At 42.9% G+C, this 24,053-nt stretch overlaps 2 protein-coding genes across 2 annotated transcripts; one reads left to right on the top strand and one right to left on the bottom strand.

Moving 5' to 3' along the window:
* The first annotated feature begins 1,279 nt into the window (after positions 1–1,279).
* Positions 1,280–2,662, top strand: LOC133916885 (uncharacterized). Its single transcript, XM_062360764.1, has 2 exons — positions 1,280–1,780; positions 2,041–2,662. The coding sequence occupies exons 1-2, from the start codon at positions 1,720–1,722 to the stop codon at positions 2,292–2,294; spliced, it is 315 nt and encodes a 104-aa protein (XP_062216748.1). The 5' UTR covers positions 1,280–1,719; the 3' UTR covers positions 2,295–2,662.
* Positions 2,663–12,014: 9,352 nt separating this feature from the next.
* LOC133914499 (transcription repressor OFP12-like) lies at positions 12,015–13,034 on the bottom strand. The gene has a single exon (XM_062357601.1). The coding sequence runs from the start codon at positions 12,936–12,938 to the stop codon at positions 12,345–12,347; it is 594 nt and encodes a 197-aa protein (XP_062213585.1). The 5' UTR covers positions 12,939–13,034; the 3' UTR covers positions 12,015–12,344.
* Positions 13,035–24,053: the final 11,019 nt, after the last annotated feature.

Genomic DNA, 24,053 nt, shown 5'->3' with positions numbered 1-24,053 from the left:
CCATGCCATGCATGCATTACGATTTACGAAAGTGATGGTGCTCAGTGATTGCATGGATTCATGGTGCATGCCAGTGGGGTGGTGCATCACGGCGACGATTTGGCGCCATCCGACATTCTAGAACTTTGTTTAATCACTCTTTTAAGTTGGATCAAAATAAAGTCAGTAAGGATTTAGGGAGGGGATTGGGCTGGATCTAGGGAGGAGAGCAGAGCGAAAGAGCAGGAAGAGAAGACGGGAGGAGCCACGATAGAGAAATCCGAAGAAACACTGCCATGGCGTCCGGGCATAAGAATTAATATTTTATTAAATTTTTGGAAAAAAATTTAAGATCAAAATAGTAATTTTAGATTTTTCTTTCACTAATATACCAGAGTAGACAACGAAAAATAATCAAAATCTTAATAAAATTTTGCGAATTTCAATCTTTTGTAAAGAAAAAATTAGAGTGAATTGTACAAAACTACAAATATTGTGTTATTTGTAACACAAAACTATAAGTATTGTGACTAGTAACATAAAACTATAAGTATTGTGCACTAATTTCATATAAAATCTGATTTTAATTGAATTCATTCAAAAAATAGTCTTATGTTTCTTCAAAAAATTTATAACTTTTTTGTACGTGTTTCATAATTCATATACAATCCATTTTAATTAGGTTCATCAAAAAAAATATGTGTAGAATTTAAACTAAAAAGCCCTAAGATAGGAGTTATAAAAGTAGCATTTTTGGATAATTTTAGTTTAAATTATACATATGTTTTTTTGGGTGAATTCAATTAAAATAGGTTGCACATCGATTACGGAACACATACAAAAAGTTTCATGATTTTTGAAGAAATATAAGACCATTTTTTTGGTAAATCCAATTAAAATCAAATTTTATATGAAATTAGTACACAATACTTGTAATTTTATGTTACTAGTCACAATACTTGTAGTTTTGTATTACAAATGACACAAATTCACTTAAAAAATTATAAAATGAAATAAAAATCTCTGCTAGACATATTATTCAAGACCCACATATATACAGGGAACATAAACCTATTTTGGCAGCAAGTGGATAAGGTGGGCCTAAAACCTTAGGTGCCTACCTACCTTCACCTAATCAAATTTTTGTGTGAATTTTTTAGGAGATCAAATATGTAATTTTAAAATTTTCTTTCACTTATGTATGTGACCAATAGAGTAGAAGACAAAAAGTGATCAAAATCTCAATGAAATCTCGGTCTTTTTATAAAACAAAATTAAAATCCCTACTAAACACATTATTTAAGTCCACATGTATGCAGGGAACATAAACCTATTTCGGCAGCAAGTGGAAAAGGTGGGTCTAAAACCTTGGGTCAAGACTACTTACCTTCACCTAATCCGCAAGAGAGAGAGGAGCCCACAAGAAGCAGGCACGGAAACCAGGAGCACGCAAGAAACAGATGGCTCATGGCTGGGACGGTGCCCTTGGTTTTTCTCTCCACTGGCACGGAAGAACCAGTGGGCACACCGCAGACACACTCTGCTCCTCCACAGCTATAAGTACTTGACCAAACTGACCTGCCGATCCCATCACTTCGCGATCCCCTTTCATCCATACAAGCATCAACAAATCCAAAGGAACAGCCTTTCCTGACTTCCCGACGTCCGATCCGATTGCTTCTTCTTGCTGCTGTTGCGTGATCAGAGGAAGATCGATCCATCCAAGTAAAGAGAGAGATCATGGAGAGGGTGAGCTCGTCGGTGCAGTCCTGGGTGGAGGAGCACAAGCTCACAACCATCGGTGAGTAACTAAGCAACCCAACCAACCAGTGCTAGCTAATCATTTGCAAGCAAATTGATCGCCATATCGATCCATCCATACATCCTCTTGTTTCATGTGCTCGATCCGCCCCCTTGCCTTTGTTCTCCTGATTAATTTGTTTTTTTCTCTCTTTCGTTACGATGTACTACAAAATCAAGCTGTCAGATCCTCGATTTCGATCGCTTTGAAAAAACAATCTCGGCTTTGCTTTCTGTTCTGAAACCGCGGCGTGCGTGCAGGAGCTGTGTGGGCGACGGCGGTGGGCGCGTCGGTGGCGTACAGCCGGAAGAGGGCGCCGCAGAGGACGACGAGCCTGCGCCTGATCCACGCCAGGATGCACGCCCAGGCGCTCACGCTCGCCGTCCTCGGAGGAGCTGCGTTGATGCACTACTACAACAACAGCAGCAAGAAAGATTATTTGGACCACGATTTCTACTCGCAGCTGCCGGCATCAACCTCCGCCGACGGCCAGGAGAACGAACGATGGAGCTGAAAAACAAAAGGAGAGGAAAAATCAATAAATTAGTTGCATCATTGGGGATGCATGACGTGGCGGATTTATCCTAATCCATCTAGCTAAGACGAGCTACTTTTGTATTATCCATCGATCGGGCGCACCTGGTAGCATAGGAGGAGAGTAGGCGCCCCTGTTTTCCTGTTTCCCAGGAGTCGAGTGGAGTGGAGTACAATTCCAGATCGAAGCAAAATGTCAGCATTGCCTGTCTTCATCGAAGCAGGCAATTTCTGTAGAGTGCTTCCACGGGCAGTATTTTTCTTAGAAAAAAGAATGCTTTTATTTCGGTCCCCGCATAAGGGATGTACTCAACCATCTATTACTATGAATTATTATTATAAAGTCTAGCTGTGGTTATAAATGAGCAGTAAAAAATAGCTCAAGCTTTTAAAAGTAAACATGATCGAAATTAAATTTAAGCAGAGTCTATTAGTAGATACTCATCCGCTTGATAAAGATCTCCTTAAAAATCGTTTTCAAGATGCTTTCATGAGCAGCGTAGGTAGCATTTATGTGGTTCAAGCAAGAAAAGCATAGCCTTCTTGTCTTGTACTGTAACTGTACCCAGTATTAATCAACGGCTGATGATGTGATGGCCTGTGCTTTTCTTGAAAATAATAACAAATCGTCTGAGTTATCTAGGTTAATTACAAAGAGATGGTTCTATGCCAATGGTTGCCTTACTAAAATTTGGTAAATTTGGCGAGCATTTGGTTTGTTACTAAAATTTTGAAGCGCCCTGGTTATCTCGGTACTTAAAAATCATTATTATATCAGTTATTGGATTAGTCGTTAGTAAATAAAAGTCTTACGATAGATGTTATCGCAGTCATACAACACAAAGGGCAGTGAATAAACTCTACCAGTCTAATAAAACATAGAGCATTAAGCAATAATGCATAAATAATAAAGTTCACGACATCAGAGTACATCGCAGAGATAACATGAGGGACACACCACACCACATGTAACTTGGGTGCGGACGCGACCAATACTCGTCTGCTTCGGTGAAATTTAGGTCGTTCTCTGAAAGCATAAGCAAGAGTGAGTATAAAAATACTTAGTAAGTCTCAACTCTTACCCTACAATAAAGGTATAAATATATGCATATGGATAGATAAGGAATAAGTTGAAGGGTTATCTTTGCAGAAAGACTAATTTTACTCATGCAAGGTTTATTTTTCATAAGGCAATCATTATATGAAGGATGTTTTCGGCCATGATGGAAAGTCAGCAAGATCTAAGTTTTATTGTTGTCAGACACCTTGTCCACGACAACCTATGGCACACGGTCGGACCTAACTTTTCAAAAATGGTACACCTTGCCCACTCACACACTAAGGGGACACCCACAACCCATGCTAGTTGCTATGATCGAACCATAGCTCATCCATAACCTTGGATATAACTATTTAAATAGTTTAATATCTGTAGAGTTGTACATTTTACTCATAAGCTGAGTTTAGTAATATACCACCGTCATAGCAGTGCGACTCAACAAAACTATTACCTAACACAACATCATCTCACTAGCCGCCTACGGAAACTAACTAGGGATTCATGACCTTAAACTAGGTCTCTAACCGGATCGCCAGACCTGCACCGTCTGCACCTGCTCTATGGCCTCTTGTTGCACACCTGTCTCTAGGCAACAGTAGACTAGCTAGTGGGATTTAGGCTAAGCTCTGCCTATATAGGGTCGAGTGTTTGTACTGTAAAGACTAGGTAGGATATCACATTAACTCAATTCTTAATCAAGTCAAGGCAGTATTTTTCTTAGAAAAAAATAATACTTTTATTTCGGTCCGCGCATAAGGGATGTACTTAACCATCTATTACTATAAATTATTATTATTATAAAGTCTAGCTATGGTTATAAATGAGGAGTAAAAAATAGCTCAAATTTTTAAAAGTAAACATGGTCGAAATTAAATTTAAACACAGTCTATTAGTAGATACTCATCCATGCTTGATAAAGATCTCCTTAAAAATCGTTTTCAAGATGCTTTCATGAGCAGCGTTGGTAGCATTTCTGTGGTTCAAGCAAGAAAAGCGTCTTGTACTCTGATGATGTGATGGCCAGTGCTTTTCTTGAAAATAATAACAAATCGTCTGAGTTATATAGGTTAATTACAAAGAGATGGTTCTAAACCAATGGTTGCCTTACTAAAATTTGGTAAATTTGGCAAGCATTTGGTTTCTTACTAAAATTCTGAAGCGTCCGGGTTATGTCGGTGCTTAAAAACTATTATTATATTAGTCACTGATCAATTATTAGTAAATAAAAATCTTATAATGGGTGTTATCGTAGTCATATAACATAATGGGCGGTAAACTCCATCAACCTAATAAAACATATAGCACTAAGCAACAGTGCATAAACGATAAAGTTCACGACATCAGAGTACACCGTAGAGACAATATGAGGGACACGTCACTCCAGGCAACTCAGGTGCGAACACGACCAAGCCTACTCGTCTGTTTCGGTGAAGTCGGGTCATCCTCTGAAAGCATAAGAAATGGTGAGTACAAAAGTGTTTAGCAAGTCTCAACTCTTGCCCTACGACAAGGGCATAAATACATGCATATGGATAGACAAGGAATAAACTGAAGGATTATCTTTGCGGAAAGGCTAATTTTACTCATGCAAGGTTCATTTTTCATAAGACAATTGTTATGAAAATATTATATCAGCATCATTATATGAAGAGGGTTTTCGGCCATAATGGAAAATCACCAGGGTCTAAGTTTTATTGTTGCCAGACACCCCATCCACGGCAACCTATGGCACACGGTCGAACCTAACTTTTCAAAAATGGGCATACCTTGCTCACTCACACACTAAGGGGACACCCACAACCCATGCTAGTTGTTGTGATCGAATCATAGCTCGTCTATGACCGTGAACACAACAATTCGAATAGTTTAACATCTGCAGAGTGGTACACTTACCCACAAGATGAGTTTAGCAATATATCACCGTCATAGCAATGCAACTCAACAAAGCCGTTACCTAACACAACCTCACTAGCCGCCTACGGGAGCTAACTAGGGGTTCATGACCTTAAACTAGGTCTCCAACCGGGTTGCTAAGCCTGCACCTACTCCATGGCCTCCCGTTGCACACCTGCCTCTAGACGATAATAGACTAGCTAGTGGGATTTAGGTAAGCTCTACTCATACAGGGTCGAGTGTCTGTACTATAAAAACTAGGTAGGATATCACATCAACTCAATCCTTAATCGAGTCGAGAAAAACATTTTCACACTGGGCCTGCCACACATGCAGCATCCAAAACTCCCAAGGCATTCCCCACGGGAACCCTGATTTACCTCAACTCTAACCAGTTCTCAACTGTTATCATTAACCGATGGATATTCCCATCCAAACAACTCACACAACACTGAGCGCTAGGTTTTACCTATTTTGCAAAACTAATTGTGATTAAGCATGAAGAAACAGTAACGATTATCATCCTAAGCATACTAGTAACAAGGTAATCATCTTAGCATAAGTAAAGTAGTCGAGACAAAAATCCTAGGGTTACCAAGATAATATTTAGGATATTCAAAAACATGCTAGCTAATCTACATTAGGTCATAACTAGATCAACAATTTAAACTATGCTATACAAGTAATACTTCATGCAAACATTTGGTGAAAAACGACTGCTACGGGTCGTGGTGACAAAACTGGGTCCAATATGATCAAAAGAGAAACAGATTGAGACTTGCCTTCATCGAAGTCTTCGAAAGTGTTCTGCTCGAACGAACTCCTCCTCGACGAACTCTCCAGTCTCTAAACGCGGCACACAACAAAGCAAACACACAAATAAATTCAAATAAAATAAATATAAATTTGAACTAAACAAGAAGCTGGTATGAAGAGATAGAGTTTGAATTTAGATGAATATTGGTAGAAGATGCGTCGAAATTGGAGTTGAAACGGAAGAAATACGGGCTTCGAAAGTTGGTCGGCATATTGAATCGAGAAAAATAAAAGAGGAGAATATTCCTGAGATATTCTCTTAAAATCCAATTTTTGAGAAATTGAGAAATGACACTATTTATGTGGGCCGGTTTTGTGGAGGTGGGCTTCAGCAATTAAGCTGAATTCTGGGCCGAGGCATCCCATTCCCAACCCGAGCCCTTACGGCGGCCAGAGCCATTACGGCCGAGCCCTTGACCAGAGAGAGGGAGAAACGACGACGGGGAACAGGGTTTGCGGACGGCGGTCAGGCTAGCTTGGAGACAGCGACGCCAGGGGATTTACGGTGGAAACTCGCTGGAGAACTTGCCGCAGGTGGTTCCCCGTGTCGGTTTGGGACAGGGATTAGATCTTGGTAATCCTCACGACATGACGAAGGCGATGGTGGGCCATGTTGTCGACAAAGACGGACGAAGTAGCGCCAGTGGCACGTCAGAGTTGGTGACGACAGTGGTTGACATGGGAATCGCGTGGGGAGATGATTTGGCTCAGGTTTGAGAGCACTGGAAGCTTGCACGTGGTGTGATGAAGTGGTCTGTGTGCTCGGTTTTGCCGGAGAGGCACCCACGACTATCGATGATGGTGGAGGAGCTCCGACGGCTATGGTGGCTCGGTGGTGGCTTGGGAGAGGGACGAAGGTGCGGGACAGAGGGGCTGGGGAGGTCGAGAGAGGCTCGGGAAGTCGAGAGGGGCTTGGTGAAGCTCGCCGTGAGGCCTATTTGGCCAGTGGTGACTTCCCGAGGTGGATCGACGTTGAGCTCAAATGACGGAGGAAGGGAGCAGCGGGGAGGGAGAGAGAGGAAGGGAATAGAGTACCTCAAGCTTGAGTGGGATGCGGTGAGGTGTGGCGGAGCTCAAGCGCTAGCTTTTATAGGTGAATGAGGGAGGGCTCGCCGATGTAGAGGTGGGTACGGCGAGGCATGGCTCGGCTCAGGCGGCGTGAATGTGGTTGCCGGCGATTAACTCGCCACAGTGGCTTCGTACGCATGCGCACAGGTACGATGGGAGCAGGAGAGAGAGGCGCAGAGAGAACGACACAACAGTGGTTGGAAAAGACCGACGGTTGGCCTTACCCTTCGGTCATCGCCAGCCCTGCGCGCAGTGACTGGCAGAGAGGGAAGGGGGTAGAGCGAGCACGACAATGAGTGCGCACATCGCGCGACAAGAGAGCGGAGTTAATCGGCGGCGGTTGGCAGTTGGGCGATGGGTCCAGCGCGTGTGCTCGGGCGCGCGCGAGGAAGGAGAAGGAGCGGCATGGGTTGGACTAGGGCACGACGCAAGAGAGAAAGGGGAGAAGGGAGAGAGGCGAGCTGGGCCGGGGAAAGAGAGCAGCCGAGAGAGTGAAATAAAAGAGAGAGAGAGAGGGGAGACGGGCTGAAAGAAAGAAGGAGGCCGGGCTGGGAGAGAAAAGAGAAAAGAGAAAAGGAAGCCGGGCCGGGATAAAAGGAAAAGAGGGATGGATTTGGCCTAGGAAGAGAAGCAAAGATTTTAGATTTTTGGGAAATTGATTTGAACATAAATTGAGATAATTTTGAACTGATTTTTAAAAAGATTTTGAGATTTGGTTTTTGGCTAAAAACTAGAATGTTACAAATTTTGTGAGATTCCTTTCTCCATTTGAACTCTCAAGTTCATTTCCTTACCAAAGTTTGGCAAACCCATAAGATTAAGTTGCCAAATTGATAACCATATTTTGGTAATATCAAACTTGGTAGGGTTTGGTGGCACTCTTCTTACCTTCTCTGCATTTCTTTGTTTGGCCAGATGGCATAGGATACTATTCAGTTTGTTATGCATATAATCGTCGGATACCAGGATCATATTGTCTGGATAAACCAGAAGCTGCCTTTCAATATCTATTCTTGAACTCTCACTATGTAAATATCTGTTCTTTTTTTAACAGTACGATTCTATTTATACGATCTTTCTTGAGGCCCGGATTAAAGTTGAAAACAGAGGATCAAATTTTCGTTGGATTCAGCTCCACCGTGAAGCGTTGCCCCCACTCTTTATGCATGACTGCATGAGAGTCCCGAGATTCATTCGCTCGAAGATCAAATCTGGAGCTCCCGAGTGCTACTTGAGCCAGCTGATTACTCGGACCGTTGCTAGTTCACAATAAAAAAAAAAATCATCATTGCCACGTCAAAGCGAAATAGGAGATCCGCACACGACACGAGATAAGATTATGTCATATGTGCAAGTTAGTGGCCCAGTGCTTAAGTGGCATACGCCAATGGGTCGTGGCCCATGAGGCCGTGAGACAGCCCATGTAAGACCTGCTCTAATATGGCCCTCTTTTTTTTGTTTCCCGAGGTAACATGACCATTTTTTAGATGCAGCGATTTAGCCACACTGGCGTTCTTCCCGGGGGGGGGGGGGGGGGGAGACTCGAATAGGCCGGAAAACACATGAAATATCGCTTCAAACCCTACAGGTATTTAGAAAGAATTTTTTTTATAGCGAAGTATTTGGACAGTGAACATGAAAACATAAGAATTCAAGACATGATGTAAGGAAACATGAGGTTGGACTTCCTAACTAGGAATTTTTCGGTTCCTTTTATTTGTTGTAAAGGTCATGGCAGAAAAAAATTAAATGAAAATTGAATCCTCCGAGATTGCTACATTTTCCCTCCTTTCAAAAACGGGACTTCAACAGTAGGCAATGAAAATTGGATAGAGATTAGATGCAGTGTTGCAGATATCTGTTAGATCTCAAACGATCTTCTGTTTTAAAAGTGCTAACGTATATGACAGTTGCTTGAAGAAAACTGAAAGCTTAAATATGTGTTTGTTTTGTATAGGACCGAAAGTGACGATTAGAGTGGAGGTGAATAGGCGTCTCAATATTTTCTTTTGAAATAGATGATTTTCTTCTATTTTTAATTACCCAACGCACCTCAAAGTTTGAGCGAAAGCAAAATACTCAGAAAGACAATGTCGTCTTCATCAATCTTCATCTCTTGTCTTGCTTGACATCCACATGTACCGCTGGATCATCCTTGACTCCGCTTGGCCTCCTTATCATCCGGTACCAAGCATCCCGCTTAGCCCCGATTACTCGCCGTCGATTGCTAAGTTGCATCCATCACCTACACACTATGAGACCAGCAAACATGCATCTCTAGAACATATAATATCATCACATGTTAGTCTAAATCGAAATCAATACGAAAAAGATCGAACGTAACAAAAATGTGAACACCGAATGGTCCGACGTTCACACCAGTGCAACACTGAACCATCCGGTGAGTACAATTCCACTGAAACCTGATTTGCATTCCTCTCTAGAAAAATTAGTCCGATGATCACAAAATCTCAATACCGGATAGTCCTATGAATACCTCAACATTTGCCTCAAAACTGAAAAAGCTCCGGTGTTCACACGTCCATCACCGGAACATCCGGTGAGTACATCTTCACTTGAACTTAGTTTTTCAACCTCTCTGTAAATCTTTGTCCGGTGAAGCCTCCGGTGATCACCCGTGTACACACCAGACCATCCAGTGATGCTACCGCACCAGACTTTCATATTTGCAACATTCTCTAGAAAAATTAGTTCGGTGCTCATTCTCACTCACACCGGACCTTCCAGTGAATGAAATTTTCTCTGTCTCTGCATTGAAAAGCTCTGATGCTCATATCTATCACACACTGGACTATCCGATGAGGTTAAAAATCATCACAACGGACTATCCAGTGAGTGTAAGCTTCCTGCACCGAGACAACGATATAAACTTAAATTTTTTTCAACTTTAGTTAGACGAAATCAACATTGTAATATATAACTATACATATACTAATCGATAAAAACCACAAGATAAACTAAGATATATCTTAACTTAGTTTCTCATTCTGACTATAGATACGGATGTAATCTACAGATATTCCGTATACCATCGTCGACTATTTCGCTATTCAGAATAAGATACTTGTGGTCTCAGGCGCTCCATGTCCAGCCCTAGTTGGAGCTCCAGAGCAGGAAAGGTGTCGTAAAGGTTTGTAACTAGTAACTAGTGCTTTGCTGAACGACGCACCTGGCTTTCTTGTGGACTGCAGTGCATCCCGGGAACTGGCAGGGTGCCAAAGTGTCTCTTGTCGGTGTGAGTGCTGCATTGTTGATGTCTGTCGTACATCGTAATGCTGCCTGTCGTGTGCACTGGGCATCATATCCCTCCCTGCTGTGTGCGTTCCCATCGAAGAGGATTTTGTCGGTGTCGCTGCCGGTCAGAAAGAGAGGGTCACAGGTGACAATGCCTGGAGCATAGTGATGGCCGGTGGTGGACTTCGATCATGATTCTGCTTTGCAGGATGCTGCGCTAGTTGCTTCTCGAACGGTGTCAATGGTGTTGCAGGGATCGCAACATGGGTGCACAAGCTTAGTGCTGTTCATCTTGGGTCTGAATTTTCTTCCCATATTATGGAGCAGTCAGGGCACAGGCACACGGCTTGATTTTGCTGTGACAGCCATCCATCGTCTGGACACGAAACATTTCTGAACAAAGCAGACCTGTGCAGATCTTGCTCGCGGTTGCCATGTCAATGCCTACCCTCAACGGCCTGATTGCTTTGCTATTTGTCGGTACGACTCTTTTTGAGTGGTTCGTTATTTACGACTTGTGTGTCCATGAATCTTATCACGCACTATTTCTACTGAATGAAAAGGGAAAACGTAATAACAGATGGTTGCTCTACTCTACAGATGCGATCCATCCAGCTGCACCCCAGCCATGTGTAAGCAGCCTGCCATGTCCTGTACCGATTGGTTTTGCACGGCATCTGTTTATTATTGCTGCCTGTGGCTGGATCCGAAGACCTCACTCGTCTCAAGGGAATAGACCTCGTTTATGGGATAGTTTAGAAGGGAGTGATGTTGTCGGCAGGGATTTAAAATTTGTTTTACAATTTTTTTCATCGGTTAAAAGATTAGAACTCGCGAAATTTCATCGAAATTCTACAAATTCTTGATCCTCTGCTTTCTGGGTCTCACGTGTCAGTGAAATAAAATTATAGAATTAAATATTTTTTCATATGAAATTCCCGAAATTTATAAAATCTTACCAAAATCTTGGCGAAATTTTAATCCTGTCGCTTGGCTGCACGATTGAGAGTTCAACTTATTTATAGCTAATTGTAGCGAAAACCTTCCGAAAGATATCAATTAAATGTCTGGGGCTTGTTTAGTAATTAGGATGCAGGAATATCACAGGGTTTTCCTAGGCATCTCAACGGAATTGTTTAATTCCCGCAAGATTACGAAATTTCCCGTGTTCTAAGTTGCAGTTGAAGCCCCAAGGAACTGTATCTACACTTTTAAATATATTAGTATTTGACAGAACATCATAACAGTTATTGCGAACGAGCGAATGTTCGATTGGTAAGCTAAAGGGAGAGAACCAAGGAGTTGAAGGGTTTGATCCTTAGCTCTCGTACTTTTGTCGGCTGTGTTTTAAGATGGAGTCAGTTTTCATATAATCTTCACAGTGACAAAAATTAAAGTCACTTTTTAAAAAAACAAAAAAAAACATCATAACGGTTACAATCACGGCACAACCATACTTGGCATGGCCTACACTCCTATAGAACACAAAAGCAAACTTAGCCTTCAGGTACCCCAAAGAGAACAGAAAGCTAAATGACTTAACAGTAAAAGAGCAGAGTTGGCCAAAAAGACAAAGGCAAAGGCCTTTGTTTGTAGAAGCTTTGACTTAACAGTAAAAGAGCAGAGATGGCCAAAAAACACAAAGCAAACCAAGCAAACACCTTTGTTTGTAGAAGCTGACATATTCTATCTTCACCAGCATGCTCACTGCTCACACCTTGAAAAAAAGGCCACACAAATGTTATGCGTACCAACAGATTTCAGCTACAGAATTACACAGCACGTATTTGCAGTTAGGTCTTCAAACGTCGATCTGCATGAGCTTAAAAAGTTGCTCGCCAATCATTGCAAAGAATTTTGATTTTCGTACCAAAATCTGTCCGTATGCATGCATTGCAACGTACACATCACACCGCCAGAAAAGAATGCTAGCGCAAGTTAATCGTGGTGCTCGTCGTCGAGGTTGGTGGCTGTGAGGCGGAGGAGGAGGTCAGTGAAGGCGCTGACGACGTACTTGTGCGCGCGCCTGTCGTTGAGCGCGAGGTAGCAGAGCAGCAGCTCGTGGAGGCGCGCCCTGTCGCCGGGCCGCCGCGCGTCCAGCCGCAGCGCCGCGGCCATCTCCTCCATAGACCTCAGGAAGTCGGCGTGCGGGTCCGGCGAGTACGTCGGCACCGCCACCCCGGCCGAGCCCACGCCCACGCCCACGGCGGCGCCGTGCGCGGAGTCGACAATGGAGTTGGAGCGGCCCGGGGAGGAGAGAAAGAACCGGCGGGACGCGATGGCCGAGGACAGCCCGGGCTCGGAGAGCGCGGACGGGTTCTTGCCCACCATGCCGTCGCAGCCGTCGTCGCGGCCACCGTTTGGGGGCGAGCTGCTTGCGTTCTTGCAGCGAGCCGATGAGGAGGACGAGCACGGGGAGGTGTACCTCTCCGAGGTCGACGCCGCCGACGTGGACGCGTCGTCCGACGCCGGCATGGGCTCCGGAGCTGGTGACCCCGCCGGCCGCCGCAGCCGGGAGAAGCAACCAAGCATCGTGTGCTGCTCTGCGCCACTAGTGCGAGTGCTTTGGTTTTATTCAGCAGGCTTGAACACTAAGGAGGAGCCTCTCGAAACAAAGAGGCTCGTGAATTAATGGAGTGTGGAGTGAGAAGGTGCTATGTGAGTACGCCGTAAATATAGTTCGAGGCTGGTGAGTTAGCTCAATTTGAAACGGCTCAGCTTAACTCGGCTGTAAATCTAGTTGAGCCTGAGCTGGCTCGCGGGCATCCCAGCCTGACCAGCACCCCAGACGATCAGACCGTAGCCCACAGCCTAGCCAGCGCCCTGGCATATATTTTTGCGTGTGTTTAGGGTTCCACCTCCTGGCGATGTACATGACCACCCACCTAAGGCCGTTGGCCCGTTGCCGCCACCTGCCAAAACCTAGAGACCATCATTGTCGCCCTTCTGGACGCCATCGATTCACCGACCCACTGCCCTTTTGGACTCTAGTCGTGCCGCTGACCCGCTGCCACCCGCTGTTGTCCACCCGTCACCTCTCCATCCACGCCGACGCGCCGTCGCAGTCCATGGAACCAGAGCAGCAGTCAAGCGTCATCTCACGCGTCGCCGTCGCCACGCAAGGAGGGAAGGGGCATGCTTTCTCTGCCGGTGCCGAGGTTGTCGTGATTGTGAAGGCCGGTACATCCTGATATGGCGCCATGATGGACTCTTCATTGGTAGCCGATACAGATCAGGTACACCAGTGTCCACAGAGTTGATTCGCACAAATGGACCATTCGGGATTTTGGGCAAGGTCGTTGTAGGAAACTGCTTATGACTTATGAGTTTATTTGTTTCAAAATTAGAAACAATTCATTTATGTGTGCAGTGATATCTCTTGGCTAGTTGAGTTAAGATTGAATTATTTATTTTCATGAATTCCTCTTTTGTAGCGATATCTTTTGTAATTTTTTCCAGCTTACCGGTTAGGATGTGTGCATGTGGCAACATATTATGGATGGAAATTGTAGTATACGTTAATGCAAAACCATAGTATAACATTTGGTAGTTACAGGGTCCGATGAGTTCGGAGATTGTGTGAAACATGAGCTCAAAACAAATGAAGCCAGAACAGTTTTGTTAATTCATATTATGCTGATTTTGCCAACTTCAGTGTTTATGAGCCAGCCTCACCTTTAACTCATGAACATGTGTTTTAGTTCTGTATTTACACTAGCTTATTATCTTGTGTTGATGAGAGCATAAAACCTAAACTTTTGGGTTACTTGGTTCTGGACCTTACTTTCTGACTTTTTCTATAGTGGATGGTTGATAATTTCCAACAGTAGGTAGCTAATATGACTTGAACTCTTAAAACTAAGTCCTGGAGTCTCACTATCTTGTTTCTGCAGATTTCTACATCAATCAATTTGTTTATGCAATGATGAATGACGATGTTTGTTTTGTATTTGCAGTTGTCAAACCTGGACGAGGAAGACCAAGAAGATTTTTTTTGACGAGAACGATGACATGTATACTATGTCAATACCACCTGAGGGAGATTCGATTAATATTTCTGATGATGGTTCGATCCCTCCAAGACGTAAGAAACAAAAAGGGGTGAAGGCTGGCAAGCGATCTCGATCTTCTTCAGAAGTCTGGAACAACTTTGAGAATATCAAATTACCATTCAAGACAGAGAAAGATGTGTTTATTCTGCCATAAATTGTATTCTTATACTCAAGGATAAAATATTTCTCATCTTTGAAAGACACATGAAGAAATGTGTTGCATACTTGAACAAGTTGGCAAAAAGACAAAACCAAGCTCTTCTCAATTATGCTCCATCTAAGGTAGGTGATTCTGGTCTTCCAGTTGTAGTCTCTCCTAGTGAGTATAACAATGAGGAAACTCGAAAATTAATTACTAGGATGATAATAGTTCATGAGTATCCATTTAGGATTGTAGAGCACACATGGTTTAACATCTTGATGAAGTACTTAAATCTAGCTTGTGAGTTTATTAGTAGAAAGACCATAAGAAATGAATGCATGAAGGTTTTTAAGTCTGAGAGAGAAACCCTTTTGAAGAGCTTTAAAGGTGTGGATAGCACAAGTTTAACTACTGATTTGTGGACATCCAACCAGGCACTTTCCTGTATGTGTTTAGTTGCACACTATATTGATAAAAATTAGAATATGCAAGGTCGTGTGCTGAATTTCATCGAGTTAGACCCTGCACACACTGGATCTGTGATAGCACAAATTGTGTTTGAATCTGTTGCTGCATGGAAGATAGAGGATCAAATCATCTCAATCACTCTAGATAATGCTTCCAACAATGATGCTGTTGTACGGGATTTAAAGGCTAAGTTTGCTGCTAGACAATCAACTTCTTTCATTGTAAAATATGTCCATGTCTGTTGTTGTGCTTACATTGTTAATTTGATTGTGAATGATGGGATAACGGTCATATCATCTTTGATAAGCAATGTAAGAGAATCTGTGAAGTACATAAAGAAGTCTCCATCACACATGCACAAGTTTGTAAAAAATTGTAAATCTCTTGCATTGAAAATTGGAGAGGGGCTCAAACTTGATGTATCGACAAGGTGGAATTCAACATACAATATGTTAAAAACAGCCATTGCCTGTAAGGAGGCATTATTGTCTTATGCTAATTTAGATGCAAACTATAGATGAGAGCCTAATTATGAAGAGTAGGATTTATTTGAAACAATTTAGCCAATACTTGGATATTTGGCAGAACTAACTATAATATTTTTAGCTTCATGAAAGTACTTGATGTCAACTAGAGGGGGGTGAATAGTCATTTCTAAAAATTAAAACTCTGCAGCGGATCAGACAGTGTCTGAAAACTCCGGCTCAATCTGAATCCTTCGGGTTCCGGAGTATCCGAGTTCACCCGGATTATCCGGACTATACAGGAACTCTAAATCAAAATAAATCTAAGTAAGTCTAATATTGTCTACGAATTACCACAACCTCTATAAGATGTATATGCTCCTTTTCAATAATAACCTACACTCAAATACTCACAAGCAACAATATCGAGGCAAATCCCCAAATACAATTTGAACGAGTAAAGTGCAAGAAAGTAAATGGAGATAAGATTTGTTCCCGAAGTTTGTTCACCTCACAAAGAAGTGCCTACGTCTCCGTTGAGGAGCTCACAAAGAGCCGGGTCCTTTTCAACCCTATAATCACCCAAGCGACTACAAAGATCGAGCTAGAGTTCTTACTCAAATCACGTGTAATACAAACTTCCCGTGGCACTCCACAAAGATTAGGTGCTCTACGGGTGACCTCTTGCCGTCTAGAAGCACGAAGCTTCAAGAGTAAAGAACGCAAATCGCAGCTTAGCAAGAACTCAAATGCTCAAAGGTTTGCTTTTTGCTCTCTTGCTCTAAATTTAACTCCCCAAACCCTAACTCTCAAATCTTGCAAAGACCAATCACTAGAGGGGTTTGGGAGGGCTATTGAATGCTCTTGAGAAGGTTGGTTCACACGTAGCTCAGCAGCATTGAATGGAGGGGGTGAAAAGATATTTATACCCTTCCCCCAAAACTAGCTATTACTGTTTTTTTCAGACAGACCCAGAGTATCCGGATTAACCCAGAGACTCCGGGTAGCACAGGAACACATGCACCTAACCTATCAGAACTAGCCGTTACACTGACTCAGAATATCTGGGTTCAACCGGAGACTCCGGGTAACACTTGAGAAAAACGCCCAAGACACTATTTCGGAGGATGCCCGGAAGGTCCGGAAGCATCAGGACCCGGAGACTCCGGACCAACTCGAAGACTTCGGACCAACTCAGAGACTCCAGCTTTAGCACCCTCGGTAGGCAGAGACTCTTTCTCGAAGTCTCACTCGGAGACTCCGGGACACTGACAGCATCCGGAGTATCCGGGCTAACCCGGAGACTCCGAGCTCAGGCTTTGAAGCGAGACAGAGACTCTCTATCGGAATCTCACTCGGAGACTCCGGGACACTAACACAGTCCGGAGTATCTGGGCTAACCCGAAGACTTCAGGCTCAAACTTAAAGCCAGACAGAGACCTCCTCTCGGAGTCTTACTTGGAGACTCCAGAACACTTAACAGAATCTGGAGTTTCCGGGCTAACCTGGAGACTCCAGGCTCAGACAACTCTGCCCTTTTTTCCGATGTACATGAGTGATTGTGTCTCTCAAAATTTGATTTTAACAAGATACTTTGAGCACTGAGACACTAGCAAGACTACCAAGATGCATCCCTCTTAATAGTACGACATTCCTAAACTCAAATTCAAAAGTAAAATAAATTAAACCCTATGAGTTTTTTCATACCGTTTCTCTTTTCTTTTTGAGGGATGTCGACTTCTTTTAACCTTTTCAATGGGACTAAAATCTGATCATAAACTCGATAAACTCATTAGTCCCTTAATCGTTTGTCATCAATTAGCCAAAACCCACAAGGGGCCTAGATGCACTTTCACTTCAACATATCATACTTCAAATATATTATATCCTCACGTTGCTAATGTCGAGATTGCATTGAGGGATGCAAGTGTTTATAGTAATGAACATTTGAAGGGTATGAGCATTGCAATCATGGATAAGTTCAACAAGTATTAGGAAGAAAAGAATAATGTTATGGTCATTTCTACTATTCTAGACCCAAGATACAAGATGAAATATGTTGAGTGGTGCTTTAGGAGGATTTATGAATCCTCAAAAGTTGAAATTGAGATAGAAGATGTTCGCAAAGAGTTAGATAAGCTATATGATAAGTATGAGGTGGATCAACGGCATAAGAAGGCGGCTGCTTATAAATGTGGTTCATCCTCTACTTCAACCATGGATACAAATACCTCCTTACCATCAAGCTCAAATCTTGTTGATCGGTGTATCGACATAAAGGTCAGTGGGAGCAAGTTCATTATCTTAGTCATGTATATTGATGACATTCTGCTTGCTACTAATGATAAGTCTTTGTTGCATGATGTAAAAAAGTTTCTCTGCAATAATTTTGAAATGAACGATATGGGAGAGGCATCCTATGTTATTAGAGTAGAAATATTCTGTGATAGAAAATAAGGATTTTTGGGATTGTCTTAGAAAGGTTACATTAACAAAGTATTAGAGAGGTTTAGAATGGAAAATTGCTCTGTGGGATTGGTTCCAATTCAAAAAGGGGATAAATTTAGCCAAATGCAATGTCCAAAAAATGATTTGGAATGTAAAGAAATGGAATCGATTCCATATGCATCGCTTGCTGGGAGCTTAATGTATGCTTCGACATGTACTCGACCAGATATTAGTTTTGTTGTTGGGATGCTTGGTCGTTATCAAAGTAATCATGGGAAAAGTTCATTGGATAGCTGGAAAGAAGACTCTTCGTTGTTTATAAGGAATCAAGGATCATATGCTCACGTATCAGAAGTCAAGCCATTTGGAGGTAGTAGGCTATATGGATTCAGACTATGCCAGATGTGTGGATTCAAGAAAATTCACTTTCGGCTATGTGTTCCTATTGGCTGGAGGAGCAGTTTCATGGAAGAGTGGAAAGCAATATGTAATTGCTACTTCCACTATAGAGGCAGAATTTGTGGCGTGCTTTCAGACCATTAAAGATATATTGTGATAATTCCTCTTTGGTCTTCTTTTCTAAAAATGACAAATACTCGAAGGGTGTAAAACATATAGACTTGAAGTACTTGTCAGTCAAAGAAGAAGTACAAAAGAGAAAGGTTTCAATTAAGCATATTGGTACAGATCTGATGATTGCGGATCCACTAACAAAGAGATTGACGCCCAAGACTTTCATTGGCCACGTAGAAAGGATGGACATTATAGATAAAATCTTATTAGTATGATGTGTACACATGAATATTGTTGCTTGTACTATTACACGAATTCAATAAAAGTTTATTTTGCATGTTATCCACATGAATATGTATACAATTATGGTTGAGGTGTGATAACAATATTTGTTTCCCTAAGTTGGTTTGAATTGGGTCGCTTTATAATACATGGAAGGAATCTTATCGATGACTTGTGACTGCCATGATTCAATCGCCCATTTTCAACTTAATGCCGACTTGATAAATTTGATGAAAAATGTGCACTTATGGTTTATCTAATTACTCAAGTCATCACATGGGCCAAGTGGGAGAATGTTAGAAAATGTCTCATGTAATTACTGAAGAAAAAATGGTTTTTATATGAAAAAGGTCTTAGTGTGATGATTACTAGACTTAAAGAATGAGAATCATGAGGTTAAAAATACTCTCTCCTCTCCCTTCAAAAGAACTAACAGTATGTTGTGCATGTTTCTCGAAGAAAAACATAATGCATTAAGCATTTGTAATGGAATTGGTTGCATGCATGCACTAAATGCTAATGGTTGTTTTACTAGATTGTTTAAAAGAGGTCTTAATGCTGGCCGTGGATATTAACCCTTCAATTTCACATAATAACAATTGAACAATTAATGTTCGCTTTCATGCAAGATGAAACGTAAAGGGCTTTGAAGCTTATGCACATCAAGTATATATATGTGTGCTGCAGCATAGAAAAATACATAGTTAGCACATAAGCAATAGAATAAAGGCAAATGCTCATAGCACATAAAAGAGTAATTGTTCTCTGATCATCGAGAGAATACAAAAGAAAGAAGGAAGGGAGGAGAGAAATACCTCCAAGATGCAAGACGCTAATTTGCAAGCTAGTAAGTTTGTGCGGTATAGCACATGAATGGTTGAGTTGTGCAATGCACACATAAAGGCTATTTTATTTTATTTGGTTAAATCAATTTGTGCTAATACGATCTTGTATAGCTTTCGTGATTTTTCTTACAAAAGATTCTATTCCAACATGGCCATATATACAAGAGGAGATGAGAGAGAGATTGTACCAATCATTACGTTGCATCTACTATTTACTATGTTGATAACGAGAGATAGAGAGTAAGATTCTAAACACGGGCAACATGATTTCACAACAGAGATATCCAGATTCCATAAGGTCTCTAGATGTGTTTCTTTTCTCAACAAACCTACAAACTGCCAGCACCAAAGAACACAGTATACGGAATGTGCAACCATGCATGGCTTTGAGATGGCTTTACCACTTGAACCATCTTTACCGTCGTCGAAATGTCTTTGAGATTCTCGCCGAGTGGCAAAACCATGTTGATGAATGTAATTCGTTCGTGGCATGCATTTCAGCTCGTGAAAGTAGCTCGAGGGCCACAGTTAGGCCAACATTTCGTTTAAAAAAAATTAGGTCGACATCACCCTTATCTATCTGAGAAATGAATCAAATGAAGATTCCATCAACCTTGTCTTCATCCTCTGCATCATCTACTTCTCATACAATACATTATCTACATCGGTCATAACTTGAATGTTCAACAACCACCCGAGTACACTGATACTAATGAAAAAATAAAACTGTAGTCATTGGTAATTTAATTATAATTCTTATGCACCATTTAATCTTAAATATATGTACCATCTAATCATAAATATGTTGAAATATGTACTTGGATGTCTAGCTTTTAGCTGATGTGCCAAGACAATTGGCCCTGGTCCAAAATTGAGAGAACTGGCTGGCTAGTGGCTATTGTCTGTTGCCGAATTCACTCCACTGTACTCTCCCTTTACAATAGCCAGCAGCACTGGTCCTGCTTGTGTGTACCAGTGTACTCATATGCACATTTTTCACCGAGGCTGTACACATGCATCGATGCATGCATGCATGGTGTGGCCAAGGCCGCCATGTGCCCTTGTACTGCATCCCTGCATGGTAATGTGTTGCTGCGTACACTGCTGCTGGACGCTATCACGTCATGTGTTCTAGCAAGCAAAGCTGCACAAGGGCGAGGGAGAAAAGGGAGAGGGGCCATATGCATGCATGCAAAACCGCATGAAGTCGTGCACACACGGCTTATCCCAGGGCACGCATGGCGTTGTAAGCTACCTGCTGGTTGGTACATGGAGTCATGGACACATTACACGTAGCCACGTAGGTGTGGACGTGTGGTTGGGTGCATTAGGGATCACACGATCTTGCTACCCGGACTCCCGGAGGCAACATATTAAAGGTTTAAAGTATATATTGGCGTATGCAGCATGAATAGAGCCCATAATTATATCTCAACCACAGCGCATCTCATGCAACTCGATTATTTGCTTGTGTTCAGAAGAAAACAAGCACAGAGAAAAAATGCAATATCCTACATATATATAGCTAACGTACGTGTTTCATATAGTGACTGAAAAATAATTAAACAGATCTACACTAGCTACTACATTGTGGCAGCATTTCATTTATCTCTACATTATCCTAAGAAAAAAATCAAACTAAATATTGTTGAAAGAAGTTTGTAACTGATTAATTTTGCAGGAAATGTTCGTGGTCAGGGCTGCAGGTTTCTTGTGCCTGCGCACCAGCGAGAGCAACAAGCCAACAACCGATTGAGCGAAAGCAACACGTAACAATACTTGCTCAAAACTGGCTGGAGTCACTCTCCCAGAGTCGGGAGTCGTTTAACGGGACCATCAAAATCAACGGCCGAAACGTACGTGTATAGTATGTCGATCAGTCTGTGTGCAGTCCTGTCAGATACACGTGATCGTCGTCTACCTTCCGCTGGCCCATCTCCATCATCTCAGACTACAAGGATCTTCCACGATGCAATGACCTGCAGGAACATATGGGAAGCTGGTTTATCAAACCAATTTGTCGAGGCGTACGTAGATCTGCATACGAATGCTGCATATATATAGGCAGGCAGTTGGGGATATATATCTTGGTTGCTCATATGGCTCAGCGTGGCTCGTCTAGTGAGTCAGGTTGAGTTTAGCTAGACTTTGAAAGATATAATAGAGTCTGTTTAGTTAGTTGTGTGTACTCAATATAGTTAAGAAGAGATTGTGTTTGGTTTATCGTATAAGAATATTACATGAAATGGTAAAAATGCATATAAATAGAGTATTACAAAGTAATTTATTTTTCACCAAATAACCTAGGGTTAAAAATATTTTTATAAATCAGTACATCACATGATAAAAATATTAGTGTTTTTTTTCTGATTTTTGAGAATTTATTTGAGGCATAAAAATTGATAGAAGTTATAAACATAGGCTTCTTTGGAAAATTTTAATTAAATATTGTCAAAGGCTTTTTATATCAAACCAATTTTAAGAAGCTCTAGTTTACTCATAAAAATATTTATAAATTTTTAAACCACTTTTATACTCAAATAAAATCGAGAATTAAATAAAAAATATGAACGTTTGAAAGAAACTAGCTAACTGAGTAACAGGCGTGAGCACGAGTGAACGTACGCACCCAGCGAGTCTGGCTTGGCTCGCACAATGAATTTGCGTGGCTCGGAACAGGCGCGCGAGCAGGCCAGCTCCATGCAGCTACCAAACAGGCCAATAATAATTCAATCAACCGAAGCATTCAGCAGGCCAACAACTACAAGCATCGGTCGATCAGGGGGGCCACGGCATGTGATCGATCGATTCCGCACGAGCAATAAGTTGCAGACTGATTTGAGGGACCGCGCAACAAGATCCTGCTGCCCTCGCCATGCCGTGCCCGTACCATCTAGTTCCTATTAATTTCCTGCCCATTCCATCGGCGCAGCAGCTGACCTGACCTGAGCTGACACCCTGATGTGCAATGCTAACTGACTGGCTAGCCGAGTGAGTGCCAGTTCACGAGTTACCCGAAGCGATCGCCGACCGAACCGAGTGGAGCGCAGCAACCGGCAGGAGCCGGCGAGCCGCGCGCGAGGGTACGTAACAGACAGGATCCGTGTTCCGTGCTTGTCTCTAGAGCGCGCTGCCGTAAATTCCTCGGCGTTTGCCCGGTGGGCGGGGCGGGGAAGGGTAGCTGGGTAGGCAGCGAGATGCGATCCCCCGTCGGCGTGGCGCATGCGCGCGAGAGCGGACGGAGACGGGCGGGAGTTGGGAGCGTTTTGCGTCCACCTCACGCCCCGCGACCGCGACCCCACCGCATGCGCTCCCGGAGGGGTCAGGTCATCCCACCGGCTTGTGCGCGCTAATAAAAGCACCGCTTCGGCTGCTTTGTTCCGCGGCCCGCTGCCCTGTTTGGAGCCGTCCGCCCGAACGCGGCAGGCACCCGGCGCTCGCGCGCTGGCTCGTCCGTGGCGTCCATGATCCGGCTAGTTAGCAGGCCTCACTTGCGCGTCGATTTGTCTTGGACCGCCTACTTTGTTAGCAAGAACACTAAGCAGTGAAACGATAAGAAGCACACTAAGCAACCCGATCTCAGTATCATCATTAACAAGCATACTAAGCAGTGAAACGATAAGAACTGATAAAAATTGATATAAGCATAATTCGAGAAGGCAGCAAAGTAAAGGGATTGACGAGGATTAAAGGTACATCAGATGATAACCAGAGGATAATCTAAAGGAGGAACAGGAGCAAGAACTACAAAGAGGTTGTGTTTAGTGTTTCGTTGTTCGATGCTTTCTCCTGTGCTGCTGCTCCCTTTGTACTCTACGATAGGCAAGCCCAAATTCATCATGGCCCATGGCCCTTGGAACATGCCCACCTTCAATGTATACCAAGTCGTCTTCCCTCCTCGCTATTGTTCTTCCTCACGTGTTCAACCTCGCTCCGCCCATCTTCGATGGTGAGGATGCCGCTGGATCTGCTCCCGCAACCCTGAAGTGCTAACATGACGTGTCGTGACACCCCTGACCCACCCTAGCCCAACGGCGGTCTTTTGCCTCCCACGGCCGACGTCGTGCCCGCCACCCCGTCCACAACCCACCTCCCCCAAAGTTTCTTCTAAGCCTCGAATCTATGGAATCCTCTCAAACCTGAACCCCGAAAGCCCCTCTTCCCTAACTCCAGTCGGAGGTGAACATTGCATGAAATCGTGCTTGATTTCAAGCATCTAAAGAATAGTAAGCGTGAATAAAATAACATAGAGAAGGTGGAGAGTCGAAGATCACCCAAGCCTTACAGTACATGGCGGCAACTGAACATTGTTAGCAGCCCTGTACCTTGAAGTCCCACGGCTCATCTCCAGTACCATCTGAAGCATAAGCAGCGCACTGCTGCGCATCATTCGGGAAAAGGTCACCTTTAGACCAGCTGCATCCGCTAGAGCT

The sequence above is a fragment of the Phragmites australis genome, chromosome 4 (assembly GCF_958298935.1).
Source record: "Phragmites australis chromosome 4, lpPhrAust1.1, whole genome shotgun sequence".
Lineage (NCBI taxonomy): Eukaryota > Viridiplantae > Streptophyta > Magnoliopsida > Poales > Poaceae > Phragmites > Phragmites australis.
Note: the sequence above shows the minus strand (reverse complement) of the source record. Positions and strands in the feature narration are given on the sequence as shown.